The following is a 22,643-nucleotide window of genomic DNA, read 5'->3' on the forward strand; positions in this document are numbered from 1 at the left end:
TGTTAATGTGTGTGTGCAGGTTAGTAACTATCACTGCAGGGACTACATTCCAGTGTTTCTCAACTAGGGTTCCTCCAGAGGTTGCTAGAGGTTCCTTGAACAATGAGCAGTTTAACCTACACCAATGATTTTGGCAATCTGTATGGGCCACATATTTCCCATTGGCCAGAAACGTAGGAGACATTCTTCCTCCCTGACCACCAGGTTAATGTCCTGTAAGTTGTGAATATAGTTATTTTAGAGGGGGTTCCCCAAAGGCCTGAAAGTTATTTAAAGTATTCCCCAATGATAGAAAGGTTTCCACAGGGTCTCCCACAGGTTGCAGTAGCACTGGCTTCTGCTATTTGAAGTCCCCTCTCTTTTATTCCAGAAAAAATGCTAGGGAAAGGTGGACCCATCAAGAAGCAAACAACCTTTCTAACAGTCCTCTAAATTTTCAAGGGTTTGATTTGGACAATAAGGTTATGTCTATTATATTTATATTTAGAATTACTGTAATTTGATCCCCGTATATTTGGAACATCTTTTTATGTTCAGTGATTTTATGACTTTTAGGATGCTTTCTTGTGTGCTATCAAACAGAGAGCAACAATGGGGGCTGTGTTGTGGTTAAATAAAGATTCAATTGTAGTGCAGCAACCATTATTTCATGTGGTTAGCATATACATGGAAAAAGTAGAAAAACTAATTACCAAGTTGTTTTAGGGCATTTTTAAGTCGTATAAACCTTTTTGAGTTCTGACAAAACATTCTTGTTGAAACTTACCATGTTTAAACCTCTGTGTGGAGTGGCAGCATCTCATAATAAAAAGTATTATTTTGCCAAATGTGTCCAGTTTCCACTAACCAACATCAATATAATATCAAAAAATGTTTAATAATTGTCTTGTGGAAATATTTAGGTTTAAGAATGTTGTTTTATTGATACATGATATATTTTTTCAATAGTATTTTCAACGTATAATAAAAACATTGATATATATTTGAATATGCTAACACAAATCTATGTATATAACACTGGTATATTGCCTGTTTTTAAAGACCTGAAGAAGAGGGGTTGTTTGACCCAAAATGTTTTGTGTGTGTCTAATAAGAACAAGGTTTATTAAGACTTTTTACGTCTGGTGCTTATTTTCTTCCCTTTGTTCAAGATCTAAGGAATACAGGCTGTAAGCCTTTGCACACCTTATGTTTTGATGCACTTTGAATGTATTCAGCTGATTTTATTGGATTATATAACTTAATGTAGGGCTGGCAAGCTGGAATAACCTGTTGCTTTTTGGGAGCTCAAAGTGCTCTGTAGGGTTCCCAGCTTAGGTCATACATTATGCAGTCTGAAATAGTAACTGCTATATAATGCCAAGGCCTGCTGAAAAAAGTACAAACTTTGTTGATTGTTTAGATTTATCTCCATATTACAATATTTTACTAAATTTAAAGTTTATTGTTTAAAGCAATTGTTCAATGGCGTTAAATAGTGTGTGGTCAGCCTTAGCATCTTGCCAGAATAGAAGTTGCCAGGGAGTTTGCTACGACTGACAGTATCTAAACTACAACAATCAATCCTTTCTTTTAAGCATGTTTTTACTCATGGACATTTTGATAATATTAAGTAACAGTTGTTTCCAATATGTGAAAGCAGTTATCCTAATATAGTGGCTCATGAACTTGGTCACTGTTGCCATTTGGCTAACAAGCTTGCCACAATGAATTGCTTCCTGGCCAGGCTATAAATTTTAGGGCAGTTCCCATGTTGTAACAGCTTCATTGGCGGCTTGGCAATTAAATACTAACGCATAACCATGAATGTGTTGTTTCGCTACAGAAGAATATTTTTATGTAGAAAAAATTGTATTCTTAAAAAACAGCTGAATGCACAGCTGAAATACATACTGTATGTGAAATCTATTATACCTGCTTAAGAATTTGCATTTCTGCAAAGCTACCCATGTGATCTAAGCACACATACTAGAAGGTACACGTAAATTCTGGATCTATTTGTGGACTTAACCTACCTAGGCTAAGACTAAATCCAGTAGGTGTAGAGTAGTGCTGAATAGATCTGAATCTTCCCCTATTTTGTTATCTGTGGCATGCTTTGTTTTTGAAGCAAGGTTGGTGGGAACCTTATTGTGGCTCTAGGCTGCTGTCTTTGTGAACATCGTAGGGAAGATGTGTAGCAATTAATGAGGGGTGCCTAGTATATATCTGTCAGCACCAAGGTATTCATAAAATAGCCAACACTTTTTGATCAATCAGTCCTTCTTCTTAAACACAACTTAAAGATAGATTGCTGAAGAAAGCCTAAGGTGTCAACTGCTTGATATCCTAATTTCAAGGCTTGGGTTTATAAACTGGAATGGCCATATCTTTGCACATAGAATGTTTTGTACAAAGCCTTTGGAAACATGAAGAAGATGGGAACCATGGTGCTTTTCTGTAAGCAGGCTCATTGACCACCCCATAGCTGTACTGGAAATTAGAGGAGACTTGTGATGCTTATAGATCAAGATATTTGTGTCATTTTTATGAAAATATAAATGTTATAGTCTAATAATGAACAAGCGCATGTGAAATGGTATTTTTATTACTGCTTACAACTGATTTAAAACATTCTAGGATTATTTTTATTCCTAAAATATCTGACCACATTACTGTAACACAAAAGGATGACATGATTTGCATGCGCATATTCCCACAACAGACATGTGCATATATTTTGTGCTAGTAATCTGTTACAACCCACCAAACAAAAAAGGGAAACATAGCATCATTCTATGTACCGTGCAAAACAATAAGAAGATTCATCATATCGGTCATCATTGACTTTTAACTTCCATGCAGTAATACATACAAAGTTAACCATCAGCCAATTAGAGAGATACTTGACAATCTGTATGTGAAATAGGAAAGGTATATTAAAGGTATATTACGACCAACTTCTATAGAGCAATTGCCTGAGTGGTAAATACCATCTATTCTTCGTTTTATGTCGAAGGACCTTAAATTCAGGGTGGGGTTCAGGTCACATTCCTACGAATATTGATTTGGAGTATAGATATGGAGTATAGGAGTTGTTGTGATTTAGGATTTATAATTGTATACGTAATATAAGTATAAGTAATAAATTGAGAGCTATAAAGGTATGTGCATGTATATGGGACATAAAATGTGCAGGTGAAAAAAATGTGAACAGTTCACATAATAGAATCAAAGTAACGAAAAGTCTTCGTGTATATTTAAACAAATCAATAAATGTCCAATAATTTCTTTCTTTTTCACATTTACATGAAGCCTATCACACATATACTTTTTTCTAAATTAAAAAGAAAACAAAGAAAACAAAGTAAAATAGGTGACATGGTCCTGGACCTGGTACTGCTACATAAAAATGTGTGATTATTATTTGAGCCATAATCCCACATTCGCCAAACTATGGCAAAAGCACTCCCACCAATAACAGTTTATTTCAGCTCTTCCAGGAAACAGATGGCTGGATTTCACCTGGTTTCATATAATAATGGCATTGCAAATGGCCCACAAATATGATCCTGTTACAAATAACAGAAAAAAGAGAAAAAAAAAAAAATAGGATAGTATTTTTTCCAATGCTGTGTCAGCTGCCCTAGTCATTCATGAGAAACCCAATCAGCAAAGCAAATACATTGTCAAAAATATTTTTTTAATGTTTTTTTAATCTTGGACCGGGAAACATTTAAGCATTATACAAAATGTGATTAGGAAAACAGTTGAGCATTACAATATTTAGTAATTGTTTCAAAAGCTGTATGTCAATATGTTTTTTTTATTTTATAATTTTTCTCTGTAAATAATTATCTGTCTTTGTCAGCCTGCTACATCCTATTAAGCCATCTATCTGCTGGACCTGATCATACATGGTATGTGGTAGGTTGATGGCCACTGACTGATGGTAAGAGTGTACATGCTAGTCTGACAAAGTTGTCCCTTATTGTGAGGTAATAGCTTAGTCAGCTTTCATTGCAAAAGTCTTTTTAGTGTCATTTAAAAAAAATATGGACAAATAGATTTTAGGTTTTTTTACTCTTTAAGTATAATAGTCAAATCCTCAAGTGCACCTTCTATTAATTGGATATATATTATATAGTAGGTTATTTCTTACCCACCATATTGAACTTGCTCTGTAGAATGCAAGATATAACTTTAATTAAAACATAATAAAAGGGTACAGAGGCAACCTGCCAAGTTAGGTTTCAAGCAAAATGCTACAACATATTTGTACAGAACTATATTTTTGTGTACCTTTACCTGCTAGGCTTATCAGAATTCACTTTGCAATTTAAACATTCACTTATCTTATTATAAGGCCTGCTGTGTGAAAATGGCAATAGATTAAAAATGTTTACATTTATTTGCATCCCATCTCCTCAGAGAGCACTGCTTGGTTTCCCTACTAGAACACAGAATTCTATGAATGGCCTTTCACATGGTGTTATCTGGTGGGGTCTTGAAGGCTTTAACATTACTGCATGTGGGAAAACTATAATCCAGTACACCTTTCTAAGTGCATTGGGGTACAGTTTTGCTCTAACCTCTGTTAGCTTGCTATTGTTTGTTTCTTTGTTGCAGATTTTTTCTCAATTCATGTAAAAGAGAAGAATTCATTGTTAGGGGAGGAAAAGATCTGTTATTGTTAGATGTACTTGGCACCCTTTTGGAATGCAGAAAGTACTAGGAATTTTTGCTAATATTGTTGTAGGTTATGTCACCATTTGTTGGTCAGTAAACAACACGGATTTGCATCAGATTTCATAAAACCATATAAAAATTGGCTACACTGTATAGCATTAAAAACAAGTTTAAATGTGGTATATTTAAGGTGCTTGTGGTATGTTGTATCCGCACCTAATTTAGCCCTCTGCAGTACCGCAGACAAGAAGTCTGGCTATTGACATCTGTATGAACAACACTCATTTTCTAAGGGGAACCAAATCCAATAAACCTTTGTGACAATATTTCAGATATTTACAAAATTATAAGGTTATCCTTCCCAGATTAGATTAAATGTATTTCGCTGATAAAGATAAATGAGCCTATGTATGGAGTATTACCTTTTACAAGAATGTTTAAAATAGGAGACATTTTTTAGGCTACATTTTAATTGACAACCCCATGATTTTAGCTTTGTAATTACTAATTCAACTAATACCAGAAGATGTCTATGCATTAGAGAAATTACAAAGAAAGATAATGCTTATATACCAGTTGTCAGAAAATGGAGATAATATATTCTTTTTTGTCTTTAATTGGGTAATAAAAGGAATACAAATTCACATAGGTTCCATAAACTTGCAATGTTTATTTATGGTATAAGGGAACTGCTTTCCAGAAGAAGGTATAGTTTATATTTTGGCCAAAATTGGTAAGCTTACCGTTTATACCAGGTGTCTTCATATCTTGTGAGTACCACACTAACCATTAAGTAGTACATATGCTATTTGGTGTAGTCTAAGAGTTCATGGTCGGGAATCTTCCCCAGAACAGATTCTAGCAATAAACATGCTTTTAATCAACATTGCACTACTATATGTTGCAAAGTTTAGAAAAATTGTTTAATCAATAAGCATTTTATTTTCAATAGTCTGCTGGCTGTAAATAATACTTATTTTTCTTTCCGCTATGTTATTATATCATATAGCAGGCATGAACAAATCAGTTTCCAGTAACCAGAATTTGTGATGGATTTAGGCAGTTAATTGGAAGTAGAGTTGCATAACAATTTTGCACTTACTTCCAAAAATAATTTATGCCATTTTTGCCTGTATGGGTAAACTTGTTTGGTTGTTGGTAAGCCCTTATAATGCCACGGCCTCCAGCAAATCCACGCTCCCTTAGCCAGTTAGAAAGCTTGATGTGGTTTGGCAATTACCCCATGAATAAAGCATAAGATTTAACTGCAGCTGCCATTTTTCTGTGTTGGCACAAGATGAAGGAGTGCAGAGCTACTCTCACAAGTAGAGTCTTGTATTCAGACCGGTGTAGGATTATTTGTGCCATGGGATCAGCAGTGTTTTAAAAACTCATGAGTCCCAGTTTAATTTGATCATGCATATCTAAGTTTGCATCAAAATTTGTGATTTGCTTCTGACATGGGTTTGTGAAATATTTCCAGGTAAATCCCAAAATTGCCCTTACATTAGGGCTCCCCCTACAGCTTATTTTGTTTCCAGAATACCAGTAAAAAAAATCTTTACTCACCACATGCCTTCTTATTGTAAATAAGAACGCACAACCATGAGGATCAGAGAGAAGATGAGAGCACCAGCTCCTTGGGGAAAAGGACTTTTCAGTGGTCACGTATGCAAAAATGGGCATTTAACTTTTGCAGTGCAGGGCAGCCCCAGTGCAAGAGTAGTTAGTTGTTTTTTTGGAGTAAGGCCTTAAACAAATATTATTGTTCTGGGGAAAGCTAAATAGAAATAATACCACAGCAATTATTCATGCATACAAATCAGTGAGACAAACATTTTTTACATGCAGGTAAAAAAACAAAAAAAAAGTTACTCTACCATTACAAAGAATACCTGAACCACAAAGCAATGTTTCATGTCAATAACTCTCCCTCAGAGGAGCTCACAATCTAATTCCCCTAACAAAGTCCAATTTGGAGGGTAGACCAATTAACATACTTGTATGTTTTTGGAATGTGGAAGGAAACTAGAACAGAGAGCACACAGGGAACATACAAAGTTTTTTTTTTTTAAGTAGTGCAGCAGCCTTAAAAAAATTCATATTTTTGGGGAAATATAATCCAGCATGTTTTTTCAGGGTCAATTTTGCATTTCATGTGTTTGCGTTTGCCAAGTAAAAGTATCATTTCATACCGCTTCAAACTTACAACAAATGCAATTATGCAATAAATGTTTTAGACAAATGTGTTTTTAAATGAAGTTTTGGTTTAGGCTAAAAAAAGTTTTATATATATATATATATATATATATATATATATATACATATTTTGCAATATGTTTTGCAGCTGAAGTAACCTGGCCCTCAAAATGTTTCAGTTTGCACTTGTGTATAATTACAATAATTTTGGCAACAACAAAAGAAAAAAAACATTTTACTTTACTACATAATTTTTCATCTACACCCTGTATGAAGACATTTGTCATTGTTACCATTCTCTAACAAAACATGGTTACTGATTTCAATGAAAATACATGGACTAAACCTCTGATCAATCAGATGATAAAGCATTTAAAGATGTCCACATCATGATAATATTACTGTGCAGGTAAAATGGCTACTAAGGTGTATTTAAACCCAGGAACAAACAACATATTGCAATGTACCCTTTATTTTTTTTTTAGGTGTATATGACAGTAACACTTTTTTCCCTAGGGGGACAGCTTTTACTGCACTGAACCTAATAAGCAGCAGCATTGTCACTCTAGGGTAGGGAGTCTGTTAGGACTACAAAACTTCATTACAACACCTACCTCACCTTTATAACACGGGGAGGAAACTACTTTACAGAGTAACAAGACTCTTTCTATGAGAAGCAAATAAAATAACTCTTTTTTTGTTAAGGTTTACATACACTTTATATTTAAATATATAGAATACATTATATATATATATATATATATATATATATATATATATATTTATATATATATATGTTTTGTTATATTCTTTGGTTTTTTGCAACCAAAGAATATATATATATACAGTGGTACTTCGGTAGAGGTCTGCATAACACCGCACCTACCCTTATTTACCTCTCTCGAGACAAAGCCACGACTGCCCACGAGTGTCAGTACGCCAGTTGCTAGCATTCAGTAAACAACCCGCGCTATAACTCTCTGTGATTTACATAACATCTCCTCCTCCTCCTCCCTTCTCAGCACCAACCTAGTAGGCACTCAACTCTTCTGAGTAAGGTAAAGGGAGGTTAACTTTTCATTTGTTTCATCTAATTGCTTTTGTATTTATGTACTTAGTGTTCTAGTGTTAGGCAATGTTGAAATTATTCCATACAACCCCATCAATCTATAATATGCCAATAACAATAGGATTTTTTTGTTCATGGGAACAGATTAATCATTTTCCTTTTACTTCTTATGGGAAAAATTTGTTCCGTATAAATCCTGTTTGGTATAAGTCCAAGGATCTGGAACAGATTAGGGACTTATACCAAGGTACCGCTGTATATATATATATATATACTGTTTATATATATATTACTGCAGAATTTTTACTCAGACTGTAAAGCTGGTAGAACACTGGGTCGTATACCTTGGTCTGATGTTTCTAATTATATAATACATAATGCTGGTCCAATGGATACATAATGCAGGTGCACACAAGATCATGATGTACTTTAACAAATTAGGTTGTAACAATAGGACAGAGAATGTTTGGGCTAAAGTTGTCAAGATCCAATGAAAAAATGTGGCCCTCTTGTCAGGTAGATGGTAACATCTGCAAATAGCTAATTTGAGGGATCTCATCTTTCATTACTTACGCCAAAGTACAATGAAGTCAGGCTAGAACAGATGTTTCTGTATGCCTGATCAAACCTATCATCTTCTCTGTTTGACATATAGTTGTGACACATAAGATATTGATTCTCAGCACACAACTTTTTAAAATGGTTTTATCAGAGATAAACAACTTTGTTTATGAAACTCAATCATAGGATTATACAAAGGCAGATACTACCCCCCCCAAAAAAAGGAAAGGTCGCTAAAAGCAAGTCTTTTTTTTATACTTTCTTGCCCCAAATGCCTACAAAAAACTTTGATTTCTTGAAGAGCTACAACTGAGATCTTTCATCCATCACTCTTCCATGTCAGATTCCTCATCCCCTGCTGAATCCTGTGACTTCATTTGCATGTCTGTGTCCTGTAGAGATGCAGGGGCTTGTAGAGGAAACCACGCCATGCAGCAAGGAACCAGGCATCCAACCTAAATTGGGTAAAAAAAATTCACAGATAAAAATTAGACATTTTTTTTTGGGGATTGTTTTTAGGATTGTTGAGGTGGCAACAATTTAAGGGAATAGTAAAGTCTCTGAAGGCAAAATATAGACAAATTGTGTATCCAACAATCAATCAAATGTAATTTTTGGATCACATAAAAAATATATACATACATTTAAAGTTAAGTTGGTCAGTTATTTGGCTGAAAATGAATCTGTCATGCAGGTTCAGGCCTCTCTCCACTAAATAAGGCAACACTTAGCCATTTTAAATAAGCAATTATGCACAAAGATATTTTTCAAAAGGATTTTTGCTAGCAGATGATTGGACAAAGATTTTCCTTAGTAAATGTTATAGCAACATCCTCTTTGCTAAGCTAACAGTCTGAACTGCAAAACATCTTAGCACAAAACTTTTTTTACTCTTACTTTAAGAGTTTGAAACTTGCCACGTGTGGTGAAAATCTGAATGAATTTTCTTGTGGGTATCTGTAATTCATATGATTTCTCAATGTTCTACCTGTTATAAATTTTATGTTTTGTAACTTATTTCAAAGGAAAATTACAAAGAGTAAAACATATGTTGGCATGTGACAGAAGAACAGAATGTTACTTTTCTTGCTTCATATATTTTCATCAGATTTATATGTTTTGATGAAAAAGCGAACTATTCTAATGAGCCTGCAAGTTACATATTTCTAATATATTATTAACCCAGTACTTTGAAGCACATTGCTAATGAACAATTGCCTGACTGATGTGGATAAAAATTGAAAACCCAAAGTGAACTTCCAGTTTATATGAAATAAGGTGCATCAGGTGCATTAAAAAAAGGTGTGCAAAGGTGTAAAGTTTTTTTTTATATCAGCCATAGCCATTAGCCATCTTTATTTAGGAACGTGCCAGCATGTTGCAAAGAACCCTTTTTCTTTGTGTGGCATCAGTGGTCTGTCTGCGGAGATCCATCACAACCCTACTGATTCTGACCAATATCCTATATTCCCTGGTGACACTAGAGCAGCAGGGTAGGGTCACTAGGTATTATTTTAATAAAAGTTGTAAAATACTCAAAATACCTTTGAAATTACATTAACGGTTAATTAATCTTTATTTCACCTTACTTTTATTTTGTGTCTCAGACTTTAGGGGACTTGTGTGGTGCTAGAGATTCCAATTCTCTGAATAATCCTTATTGATGCAGAAAGTGGTGATGATGTGAAGATCATTGCCACCTTCTGTCCTAGTACATTGTAAATGAAGGGTGCTGTGGTGGCAAGCTCTCAGAATGTTAACCTATGACATACTTCATTTCAGACTGAGCTGGTTGGGGTAAAAGCCGAGTCATAGGGATAAGTTACTATTGATAAGTAACAGAACAACGGCTATTTTAGGGAGACCTTCTTAACAAATTTTCAATACCTTTCCACATTCCTTGGGTTCGGTTGCCTATTTGGGTTATGCTCCTATAATATTTTCCTAGTTCCTGAACGGTGGAATACCTAATCAGTCTTTTGGGGTTTTTTTAATCCTCTTTACTTTATTCATATGTAAAGTAGTCACAAAATTTAGGGACAGAGTTAGTCTATGTATATGTTTGCCCTAACCTTATCAGGGGAAGTGACTGCAATCCTACTAATCATGCTAGAGAAAGCAGTTTGTGTGTTTGTAAAAACTTCATTAGCCTGTTATCTGTGTGCTAGTATACAAAGCTATCTAACTATAAATGTCATAAATATATGTGGTCCTCACACAAGTCTGTCCTTTATAATTGAGGGCACATTTTTTAAAACAAAAAAGTACACAAATGATCTAAAGCCTTTGTAGTTTCCTTTAAAAATATGCATGTGATTTCAGAACACCTTATGTATCACACAATGTAGAAATCATGTGTCTTATATTGAATATTTTTAAATTCCTGTTGAATGAAATAATATTGTTTTCCAACTTGACCAGTTGTTTATCATCTGCTATCATCAACTGAAATCCTTGCCAATAATCACAAAGGCATTGGAGACAAACTTATTATACATCATTTCCTACTGAAATGCCATGTGTTGTCTTTCTATAGATTCCAAAGAACCCAGCCAGGTGTCTGTTAGACAAACCTCACAAATAGTATTTTTAGGAACTAAATGTGATTTATACACTGTAAAATGTGTAGATATACCGTAGATAGATGTATAGATATATACTGGATAGATAGATAGATAGATAGATAGATAGATAGATAGATAATAGATAGATAGATAGATAGATAGATAATAGATAGATAGATAGATAGATAGATAGATAATAGATAGATAGATAGATAGATAGATAGAAATCAGGCTCACTTTGCTTGGTGGATATTTCTACTCAGAAAAGACTTTAGCGCTATATACATTTATTTTTTAGTACAGTGCTGTATTCATTGATAGATTATTTTGTCCTTTTCCTGGTGATAAAGCTAGATAAAAATACTGATAAAGAAAAAGCATATGAAAAGGCAGAATCTAATAATACATAGTATGTGAGTTCGAATTTGCTATAGAAAGACATTCCTGGGAAGACGCTCTTTGTGCAAGATTCAAAGAACTCAGGAAATAAATCCCCATTTGTTTCTATATTTTCATGTTTCATCTCAAGACAGAATGTTTGAATAACTCGTAGCATGCTTCATCGGGCACTTATAATTTGCATTATTTTTCGTAACCTACTTGAATGTTCTTTGATACTTAAAACAAACAAAAAAAATCTTGTGAACCTGATCCTAAAAATTACAATGCATTTCACAATTTAACTGCTGAAGAAATTTTATAGTACCACCTAATGCCAAAATTCTTCTCTTTGGTTACATAAAGCTAAACTCTAGGCACATATAAAAGACACAAACTAATACAGCTCTGATATCATTAATACATCATGAATATTTTTTGAATGCAAGAGGTGTAGGTACAAGATTTTGGCCTGGAGTCACAGTTTCTGTATATTAGGGTTGGAGTGTGAGAGGATAAAGAAGTATAAGGATCCAATCAGTATAAGAGCAGACAAGAGGCATTCTAATAAAAAATAAGTAGAGTGACAAGGAGAACTGTGCTACTTCTTTTAATGTGCAGTCACAGGCTGGAAACAGGTTAAGCTGGTCTCAGAGGAAATGAGTGGCTAGTGGCTGTAAAAAGTATTGTGTTAAACATTTCAGGAAAAACATGTTTTAATATTTTATTGTTTAATTAGTAGGTAATTTTATTGATTTATTTTTGCCTAGAGTTTTTTATACTGGCCTCTGGTTGATGGTGTATTACTATTGCTACTGCTGCTTGTAAAGTAACTGTGCCATTGATGGTTTCACAAGCATTACCTTCACAGTTATACCTTTGCTTTAGTTGCACTGCCCATGACTGTACTGCTCTTTCCAGAAGTTTTTAGAGTATTGTGTTTCTCTGTAAATTACTGAATTGTTTCCTCTTTATACCCATGCTGAGTTGGCCGACAGTCTGTCCATTGTTAGAGTCTGTTAGATCACAGTTGTCCTTTCCAAAACAGCCAATAGAACCCATAGCAGGGTGGTTCACCTAGGCTTGACTACAGAGAATCTGCTATTTCTAAAACATATGAGGGAGATGTTATTTTGTCTATTAGGGAAAAAACTCAGGCATGGCTGACAACACTGTTTGGGATTTTATTGCAGTGCATTAAACTACTGCATAATCTACAGGTATTTTAATACATTCATATATTGCAGATGTGTGCAACTATCACCTAAGATTCATATATTTTTGTGAAAATGGATGACATCTATGTAAATCTTAAGGTAAAACTGCTGATAAGGTAAAACACTCACTGCTCACTTTATTAGGTACACTTCTTCAACTGTTTGTTGATGTATATATCTAATCACTCAATCATACGGCAGCAACTAATGCATTTAGACATGTACACAATGTCAAGACATCCTGCTGAATTTTACATTAGAATGGAGAAGGAAAGTGATCTAAATGACTTTGAACTTGACATGGTTGTTGGTACCAGGCTGGTTTTAGTATTTAAAAAAAACAATGATCTGCTAGGATTTTTACACACAACCTTCTCTAGGGTTTTTGGAGATGGTCTGAAAAGAGATGATATCCAGTGTGCCAGTTCTCTGAATGAAAAAAAAAGCCTTGTTGAAGCCAGAGGTCAGGGGAGAATTTTAATGTGAATCATTAAGAAAACAGTTGACATTACTGTATTTTACTGGTTTAAGGGCTGTCATTCTGATTCTGGCTCTATGATATATATGCAAATATTTTACTCAGAAAAGTCTAAACTTTGGTTCAAGGTCGGCCAGTTTTTAAGAGTGTAGTAAAGCCAGGATTTGCAACCCTGGAGATTGCACCTTTAAAAACATCATTATAAATCATACTATATCCTATGAGATATTTTAAAACCAATCAGGATTGCTTTGAACATTCTGAGAAATCCCTGCAGAACAGAACGCAAGCTATGTTTTTATGCAGACTAAGGATCTGAGGATGGATTAGACAATAAAGTGAATGCCAAGTTTAGTTTTGGATAAATAAGGAAAGGATTAAAACTTTAGTCAGATGCAAAGCCACATTGCCACATTAAGGCGCCATTTATGGAAAAATCAAAGGCGCAGGATTATACTACATGATTTAAGGATTCTTTATAAACAACTAACTACATTTATTAAACAAGTAAACACAAATGGTTACACATACATTGGTGTGCAATATTTGTAATTGTATTGGCATGAACGTAATTTAACCATGACTTTGCTCAGGGATCACAAATAAGATATGCAGCTCCATCAGCTGGGGAAATATTGCCTACTGTTGGGGGATTTCTACAGAATCCAAGTTAGGGGCCCTTCTGAATAGGCCTTTTGTTCTGTGTATTTGATTTCTCATCGCACAGACATCAGATGATATGACCATGCTGACTACTTTAATGTTAAATGCAGCATTAGGCAATGACTATTATTAGGCTCCAACGCTTCTCTAAAAGCAGAATATTCTAAAACCTTGCACAATACTGCCATAGGAATTGGATTTTGGATGCTTTTCTGCATCTGGTGCCCATCTGAACACTGCCTTAAGTTGAAGCAAACTTTTAAAGGGTCATAAATTTCTGATTTCATTACACTTGGATAGATGCACCATTTACCAGCATTAGTGTACAGATATGTAGTTCATTTTCAAAGTATGGCACGATAAACACACACAGTGTTTTAATATTTACTAAAGTTCCTAGTTAAGATAAAAATAGATCCTTTACTGTCTGAGCTTTATTTCAGGATTAAAAGTAGGTCAAATCAGGATTAACATGATGAAATGAAAAAAGTAAAAAACCTTTGTGACAAGCAGGATTGTACATGCCAAGTCATTTTATGTATATTGTTTCTATCTTCTAGTTCTTTTTTTTTATTTTATTATACTTTTCATTGAACATGGCACAGCCTGGTGGTTATTATTGAAATCCATATTAGTTAATTTAAAGAGTGATCTTGAACATTTGTTGATATTTCAAAACCTCAGCAAAACATAGTCTAAAATAACCCCCTAATCAGTAATGTTACCAACCTAAATTACTTTCTATTAACAACTTCAAAGGACATAGTTTGCTTGTGCAGTATATACACCATAAGCTAAGAAAATTGCGAAAAAAATGTGTTATTCTAGGCTGAATTATAATACAATATAAAACTGGTTCGTATATATTTTTTATATTGAAATGTAGTAAATGTAGAATAAACTTAAGTAAAATAATTTCAGATGGAGGAGAGCATTTGTATGAATATCATTTTCACTGGAGTTGAGCATCTTATTATTCACTTGTATTCTCCTCAACTGTATCGGTTGCTGAACAAAATTAAATTGGGAAATCCCCCAAGCTTTAGAGATGTAGCTTAAATAATAAACTTAAGAACTGATGTCTGTTTACTGCATGAACATGTGATATTTAAAACATAAAACAAAATGTACACATCAAGAGCTGAAACTACATGTCCTCATTTTTAAATGTCATGTCAATTACACAGTGTATGATCAAAAAAATGCAATAATTCCAGTGAAAAATTATAAAGTCACATTCCCGGTCAATAATTCCAATGAAAATAGCATGAAAAGAGAAGCTTGGATTGAAAAAATATCTCTCTTTCCAAATATAAATTGATGCAGCTTAAGTAAGAGTTTAGTAGCATGAAAAATGTTACGTTTTTACTTAAACATGGAAAACCTGACACCTAAGCAGCCATAACAAACAATTTACACACTGCCAGGTTACATAGGGACTGTAGGTTTGTTCTTAAGTTGAATTTGTACGCAAGTCAGAACAGGTACATTTCTTTAACAAATGCACTTAGGACAGATGTTTGTCTCAACATATTATTAGACAGTGAGGTGACAGTTACACCTGACAATCCTCACTGTGAGTAAATCACAAACAAAGCAAAAAAAAAAAAAATTTATGGAGCCTACACATTCAATACCTTCTGGAGCAAGTGCTTTGATATGCAAAAAGAAACAGCTGCAGAGTTTGTCTTGGTCAATAAAAAGTTAGATGTTACAGATCAGCTCTTAAGATCACCCACAACCTCAGCTGTGTTTAGCAAAAGATTTCTTCTGCAAGTCATGCAAACCCCCCCCCCCCCCATCAAGCATTTGTCCTGCACACAAGCGAGCAGGGAAGCCGTTTATATCTAGGAGTAGTCAGTGTGTCGGATGTCCTTAACTCAGGGACTACCTGTACATTTGTAGCTTCATCAGGAGTTGTGCCAAAAGCTTAAAATGAAACAGAATGGCACAAAACAAAATCGTTTTGAGAAGCAATTATGTTAAAAAAAAATCTTTTAAATTGTTATACAGGGGTTTTTGAGAAAGTTTCCTCACTTTTTTTAACTTATTTATTAGGAATTTCAAAAAAAAATTACATAACTTTTCTATATTTTCACCCTTCTTTGTGATGCATATTACCTAGTCACATGACAATCTCAGACAAGACCCATTACTACTCCACTCGCACTCACTCTGCTTGCCCTTGCTCTTTATGATGCTTCTCCCCCCTTTTTGATCTCTTCTGAGCAGACTGATCAGCAGACGGCTAATACTAAATCTAATATTAAGTCAACTTATTTCTGCTTGCATGTAATTAAATACATTCATCAATGTATTTGTGATTACTGAACTGCATGAAAATTCTTTCTAACAAGGATGATTACCCATAATTAACTGGTGATAGATTATTAGGACTCTATTTACATTTCCCCAGGTGGAGTTTTATCATAAGAATCTTCCAGAAAGTGAGAAGGTTTGGATAAATAAGTTGTGAATACACCCAAAAACTTTGCTAAACATTCTCCAGGGCCATTGGTGGTACAGGGGATCCCAGTATTCATTCATTTGGAACAGGTCCTTTGTGAAAGGAACAACAACAATATGGAGCCCCTAAAAGCACTCGCAAATGCTTTCATCAGGGTATCTGAATACTATTGGACTCCTTGCCCTAGTTTTGTTGATTTGTAAAAAGGTCTTATCCTATGTCATCCTACAGCATTGATTATTGAGAACAACTGGCATTAAACATGAAAGAGGCCATATTATTTTTCACTGGGAAACCACAAAATGTGTTGGTGATGGAAAAAATTCAGATTATGTATTGAGTATTCCAAGGAAGCTGACTGTTCTGAAAGCAAGAAACTGCTTAATTGATTCATAGTAGATGTTGGCCACAGAAAAAGAAAGTCAGAGTTTTGATTTTACGATGGATGCCAGCATCTTAGTGGGATGCAGCCTATTTTATTAATTCATGAACTGACCATGTGATTGGGTTGTATCCAAATTGCAGTAATAAAATATCTTTGTTTATGACGCAAATGTGTAGGCCTACATGGCATTTGAACTTAAAGATGCTTGGTTTTATAAAAAAAAAATTTTTATTATCGTGGGCAAGAGAGAAATGCTAGATGTATGGAGGGGATTTGGGAAGAAGAAGCCGATGAATAAATGATAATAGAAACCATAAGCAAAGACAAAACAGAGATCCAAATACAATTTAAACTAGCCGGGGAACAGGTACAGGATTGGAGTAGGCAAACTGGTGTATACTACATTGTCAGTTGATGGTGAATGGTATGGCCAAGAGTGTAAGGTTTTTGCTTGAGGCTAAGCAGACTTTAGAGCTATGCATAATAACACCCTACATTCAACTCATGGGATAGGCTAGCAGGGCAACCACAGACCGATGGAAACACAAAAACACACCGTCCTACCTGTGTAAAAAACATGCATTCAATGGCGTTAGTAAGCTCTGTCACATGTTATGTTTTTTTACCACTAAAGTAAACTTATATGTCCGAGGGCTTCCCATACCATTCACTTCCTAGTCACTTCCATATAACCAAAAGGTAAATCTTTATTCAGATCTATTCAAAGTCATTTCTTTACAACTGTTTTATAGAGCTTCTGCTTTTCAATAGTTCTAAAACATTAATTTTCTTGTTCTTCTTGTGGTAAATACATATATTCACATTCAGGTGTTAGTGGACAATAATAGATATTGTATTACAGGAAAGTCTGGACTATATTGTATACTTGTCACAAAATTTACTAACATGAGTTTTATAAATGTTTTTCAGAAATATTTGCCAGAGATCCCATCCTTAAAGATAAATTCATAAATCACTTTACAGGTAAGGATGTCTATGATGAAATACATTGCAAATTCTTTTAGTGCTTTAAGTTGTTTTCTGTAGTTTAGACAAAATATTAGAATGTGAGTTTAAAAATAAACATAGAAAACAGTGTAATGTTATGTAATTGGAAAAAAGAAAAAATGTTGAAATGTTTTTAAAAGAAGTTTATAATACGGTATTAGCAAACCAGTCATTCAGTATTTTTCTAACATATATTTCCATATAAAAAAAAGCATATTTGCCTACATATAACTTACCACAACCTTTTCATTTATTGAATAAATAGCAGAATATTCTCTAAGGGTACTATTTATAAAACAGTGAGACTTGGAATCAATTACTGCCATTAAAACGTTGTTAGGAAGAGTTATGATATTGTAGAAAGTACATTACCTGTAACATCCAATCAGAAGTTATCTCCTAACAGTGTTTCAATTAATTAAATGTGGGTTGCTAAGAGAGGATGCACTATAGATTTCAGAATGTGTTTTTTTAGAGTAGCAGCTGACATTTCTCTTAAATATCTGATACTTGTTGTGATCTTATGTAATCTTATTAGGGCTGTAGCCCTTGTGCTCTTTCCCCACCCTAATACAATATGAGTCATGTTAGTCCAGCCCAGTTATATAGCCACTCTCTTAAGTGATTCAGATTTTTCAGGGGACAAGTAGGTGTCCAGTTTCCCAGCTCCCATATAAGGATTTAAATGCAGAGTAGACCCTAATCACCAGAATAAAACAGCAGGAAAAAAGGTTAGCTGAAAGGTCTTTGTTGCCAAAAACATGTGCATCAACTACCATGTGGGAAGTTCTGATTCATTATACTTTTCTTTTTCTGTGATTGATGTATATATATATATATATATATATATATATATATATAATTAGTTCAGACTGGTGGTGAGGTTGTAGTGCAGCTACCCCTTTTTCACACTCCTGAATCAGTTCTTGGGGTAAAAGCTATATGCGGCTGCCTCTAGATAATGATTGGGGGCAGAAAAGAGGGGTTGGGTACTGTCCGCAGCCACATTGGTCACATAACATCTGCAACTTTGAGGTAACATTTTGTAATGGTAAAGTAACCGAGGCTGGATTTCCTAAAGCAGTAAAATTTAGCAAAATGCTAAAGCCCAATAAAGATAATTATTATCCCCACAGTAATCTTCGGTTCATTTTTACATTTATTTCATCACTACTTCAAAGGCAGCCAGAAAACTAGAATTGTCAATTGTTGCAGCCAATATATACCGTACTTTTCCTTTTTTTTTTCTAAGGTTTTATAATCTAGCACTGCTATTGTAAAGCATGATGGTGTTCATGGTGGATTACTAAAACTAAAAATTGTCTGGGCAAAACTGTTGTACGTTAAAGAAATTGCAGTAATATATTATTTCAAAACAGCAGAAATATGTTTTTCAATAAAGTGGCAAGCTTTAGCACTTCTATGTAATGTTTTATTGAGTAGACAAGGATCACTCTGTGTCCTGGTCTTTATATATAAACATATATATTTCTGATAGATTCACTTTCACACTGAGAGATAACCGATGGGACTGTATTTGCAAGTTCAATAGACTTAAATTACTGGTACTGGAAGCACAGATGTATTTGATTCAAGAATACTTCCAGCATAACTTCTAAACAGTGATTTATGTCTGCCTGGATAAAACACAGCCTGCCCCACAAGATGTGCTATTACAACAAAGGATTTTATGGATACATTTGCACACCTGCAAATCTGATAATGTGGAAACGTTGAAATATTTGTGTGCAAATATGTTTTAGGTTACATGGATTCCTCTGCATTGAGTTCATTGTATTGAATCAATACTGTTGCAACTAACTTCTATAATTTCCAGCACATATGCAGCTTTCATAGAAAGAATCTGTAATGCATGTAAAAATGTATGAAAACAAAATGCATTGCATGAAAAAAAACTCAAATGAATGTAACCTTAGACTGTGGTGGATCACTTTATGTAACATTTTGTAAGAAATGTATAGCGTTTATATATTCCATGAGATCACTTTGATGTTTTATTGATATGTTTCACTATTTCTCAAAAAATTCACATCTCATGTAATAAATATTCTGTCTAAATCATGCAATCTATTTTTTCACACTAATTTTACATAATATTGGGTTATGAAAGAAGAAATGTGTATATGAAAACAGTGTTACTGAAAGCGGAATTAAATAAATGTCATATCAAACTATAGCTAAAAGGCATTAACATCCCATGGCCATGTAAAAGTTACATAAAACTAGCAGTGTCTGTACAGATGTGTACTGTTCTGTACACATATGCAAATGTGATTACCTACTCTTTCATTTTTACATTTTTGATCTTTGCCTGCAACACTTTTCCTACCAGTGATGGAGTATAAAGCACCTTGATCCTGACTGCACTAATAATATTAATCACTTTTTTCACAAACTGTTGATTTACTTCATTGTATATATGTAGGTCTAATCGATCTTCAGCAAATCGCATATTTAAAAAAATCCAAGTAGCCTCAATTTATGATTTTTTTTATATTTTGCATGAATATATTGCAAAAGCTTGCAAAAGGAATTAATTCAATTCACCCTATACTAGTCTGCAGTACCATAGAAAAACATGAAATAACAGATTTCCTGTTCTGTTGCAGGGCTCACTCCAATACCTTCTTGCCAGTCCATCACTGCCAATAACTTTTTAGCATTTCGAGGTAAAATAGTTATAAAAAAAGATTTTAGTTAAATATTGCTGGATTATAACACATTCCAAGGATTCTGTGAATCAGAGAATATACCTCAATACTGTGAATTTTAAAGTTTTCTTTTAGCAATAATTAGACTTCCCCTTTTTAGACCTGCATGAATGTCAGATATAGAGTTTCTTCGCCAAGGTTATCATAGGATGGCTTGGGCACAGGTCACATCCTGAAAAGAGCATTCACATCCCAGTTCTTTGAACACATGGCCGAAAGCATTGAGGGGTTCACCCATGTAAACCAATAAAAAGATGCTTCCAACACATGTTCTGTGTGTTGCCATGTTCTGTGTAATGAAATCCACACAATGAGCATTCCTGCTATGCTATTTCTTCTATATATCAACAGTATTTATATAGCACTACCATTTTATGCAACCCTGTACATTAAATAGGGATAGCAAATGACAGACAGATACAAACAATAACACAGGAGAAAGAGAGGACCCTGCCAGAAGAGCTTACAATCTAAGAGGAGGGGAAGTAATAAATATTAGAGGTGTGATATGGATTGGGGGGTAAGTAGTGAGAGTTCTACAAGTAACTGTACAATTCTACATTTGGTTTCCTCATTCAATCTTAGAGCTTCAATTTTTTTAAATCCAAGGGTCTTGGGGGCCATCATAAAAATTTCATTCTCTGCTACCAGCAGCTTTGGTCAGGTTTTTTTTTAATTTCTATCTGTGCAGGAGTATATGCAACCTTGCTGCAGGTGTCCCATTCCACCTTCTTAGCATTATCATTGCCATTGTACATGCAAGTAATAATTGAATCAAAAATATGCCAGACTCTTACATTACTGGTAAAATGAATACAATACCTAGTACAAAGTATTACAGCAATCTGAATTGCTTTTGGTATATAGGAAAAATAATGTGATGTGTTGTGTTATGGCATCCCACCAGTTAAACATCTGGTCTGTGCTCTGATCTCTGTTTTGATTTATCATACATTTTAAACAAGCTATTTTTTCCTCTAAATACTTTCATGCCATGTGGTATATAATGGTGTTCTAAAATGTCAATGTTATCTTAAATTGGACATATATAGCTTTCTTTGACATATATTTTGTATTGTGTTTTTATCCTTATGGTTTTGTCCTTTATGATATGTCCATATGGTTAGGCTACATAGTGACCATAATTGATCAACTATGTGCATGCTAACATCTTTTCAACCCCTGGATAAAACAGTGTTGTCTTTGAGGTACACAGTGTACCAAGTTTTATATTAGCATGAAATGTGTCAGTTATAACACCCAGCTCCAGTTCATATGTAGACTACTTCTCTGCAATGCTCTGACCTAGAAGTCCCTTAAGGAGCATCCATGAACACAGATATGTTAAAATGAAAATTGCAATCTCATTCCTTTCCTTTCAACACCTTGAAATGCATTGCAAGTGTGTTTTCATTTGTCAACTGTTAGGTGTTTTTTTTATCTACAAGGAATGTGAGAAAATACAGGGCAATGAGTCCTGCATTTGTACACGTATAATATAACAGCATTTATGTAAGCGTAGGCAATGTTTATTGATCCATAGGATTCTGCAAACCATAACTATCTGCACTGCCTTCTGAAATCAGCATAATTATTGAGTATCCGATGCGATAAGACATAGACAGAGCATCCCACAGCCAACACAGTTAATGTACACCTGTCACAAGATTAATAGATATTTGGAAAAAGGACAGAAAAAGAGACTTTAACAGCAGTATATGAGTAAATATATCCAAATAAGTTAAAATTATATTTCTGTGCAATACCAGTATTTTTGTAAAAAAAACTTTTAATATAAACATTAAAAACAATTGATTACACAACAGGACATGCAGTACATATGTGCATGAAATATTCTCTACGCATTTCGTGGATCTGGTCCACTTCTTCAGGAGGAGTTAAATCCATAATTTAAAAGTATCATTTCAGAGTTAGCTACAAAAAATATTCTAATCCAAATGACACAATTATTTACACAAAAAAATACAACATGTATATATCTTAATCACTTATGAGAAGTCTCCCTTCACATAGGTAGGCAGAGAGGCAAGAAGAGAGGGATACTGGAGGAAGCAAATACCATCATCAATCATAAAGTTTTTCATTGATAATGCTGAAAAGGTTGAGCAATTTGTTGTTCTCTATTTATGAACCTATGCTTGTGTCTGCGTGTGTAAGAAAAGCCAAAATTGCATCCTTTTACTAAATGCATCCTCAAAATTCAGACACAAGCATGGGCTCATCAATAGAGAAC

The 22,643-nt window shown here is 34.2% G+C and overlaps 1 protein-coding gene across 1 annotated transcript in view; it reads left to right on the forward strand.

Annotated features, from left to right (window-relative positions):
- Nucleotides 1-22,643, forward strand: part of ALKAL1 (ALK and LTK ligand 1) — a 41,066-nt gene that overhangs the window by 12,772 nt on the left and 5,651 nt on the right. Inside the window, exon 2 of the mRNA XM_072413304.1 lies at nucleotides 17,580-17,633. Coding sequence (XP_072269405.1) covers nucleotides 17,580-17,633 — 54 coding nt within the window. The remainder of the gene's footprint in view (nucleotides 1-17,579; nucleotides 17,634-22,643) is intronic.

This window comes from Pyxicephalus adspersus, chromosome 5 (genome assembly GCF_032062135.1).
Source record: "Pyxicephalus adspersus chromosome 5, UCB_Pads_2.0, whole genome shotgun sequence".
NCBI classification, from domain to species: Eukaryota; Metazoa; Chordata; class Amphibia; order Anura; family Pyxicephalidae; genus Pyxicephalus; species Pyxicephalus adspersus.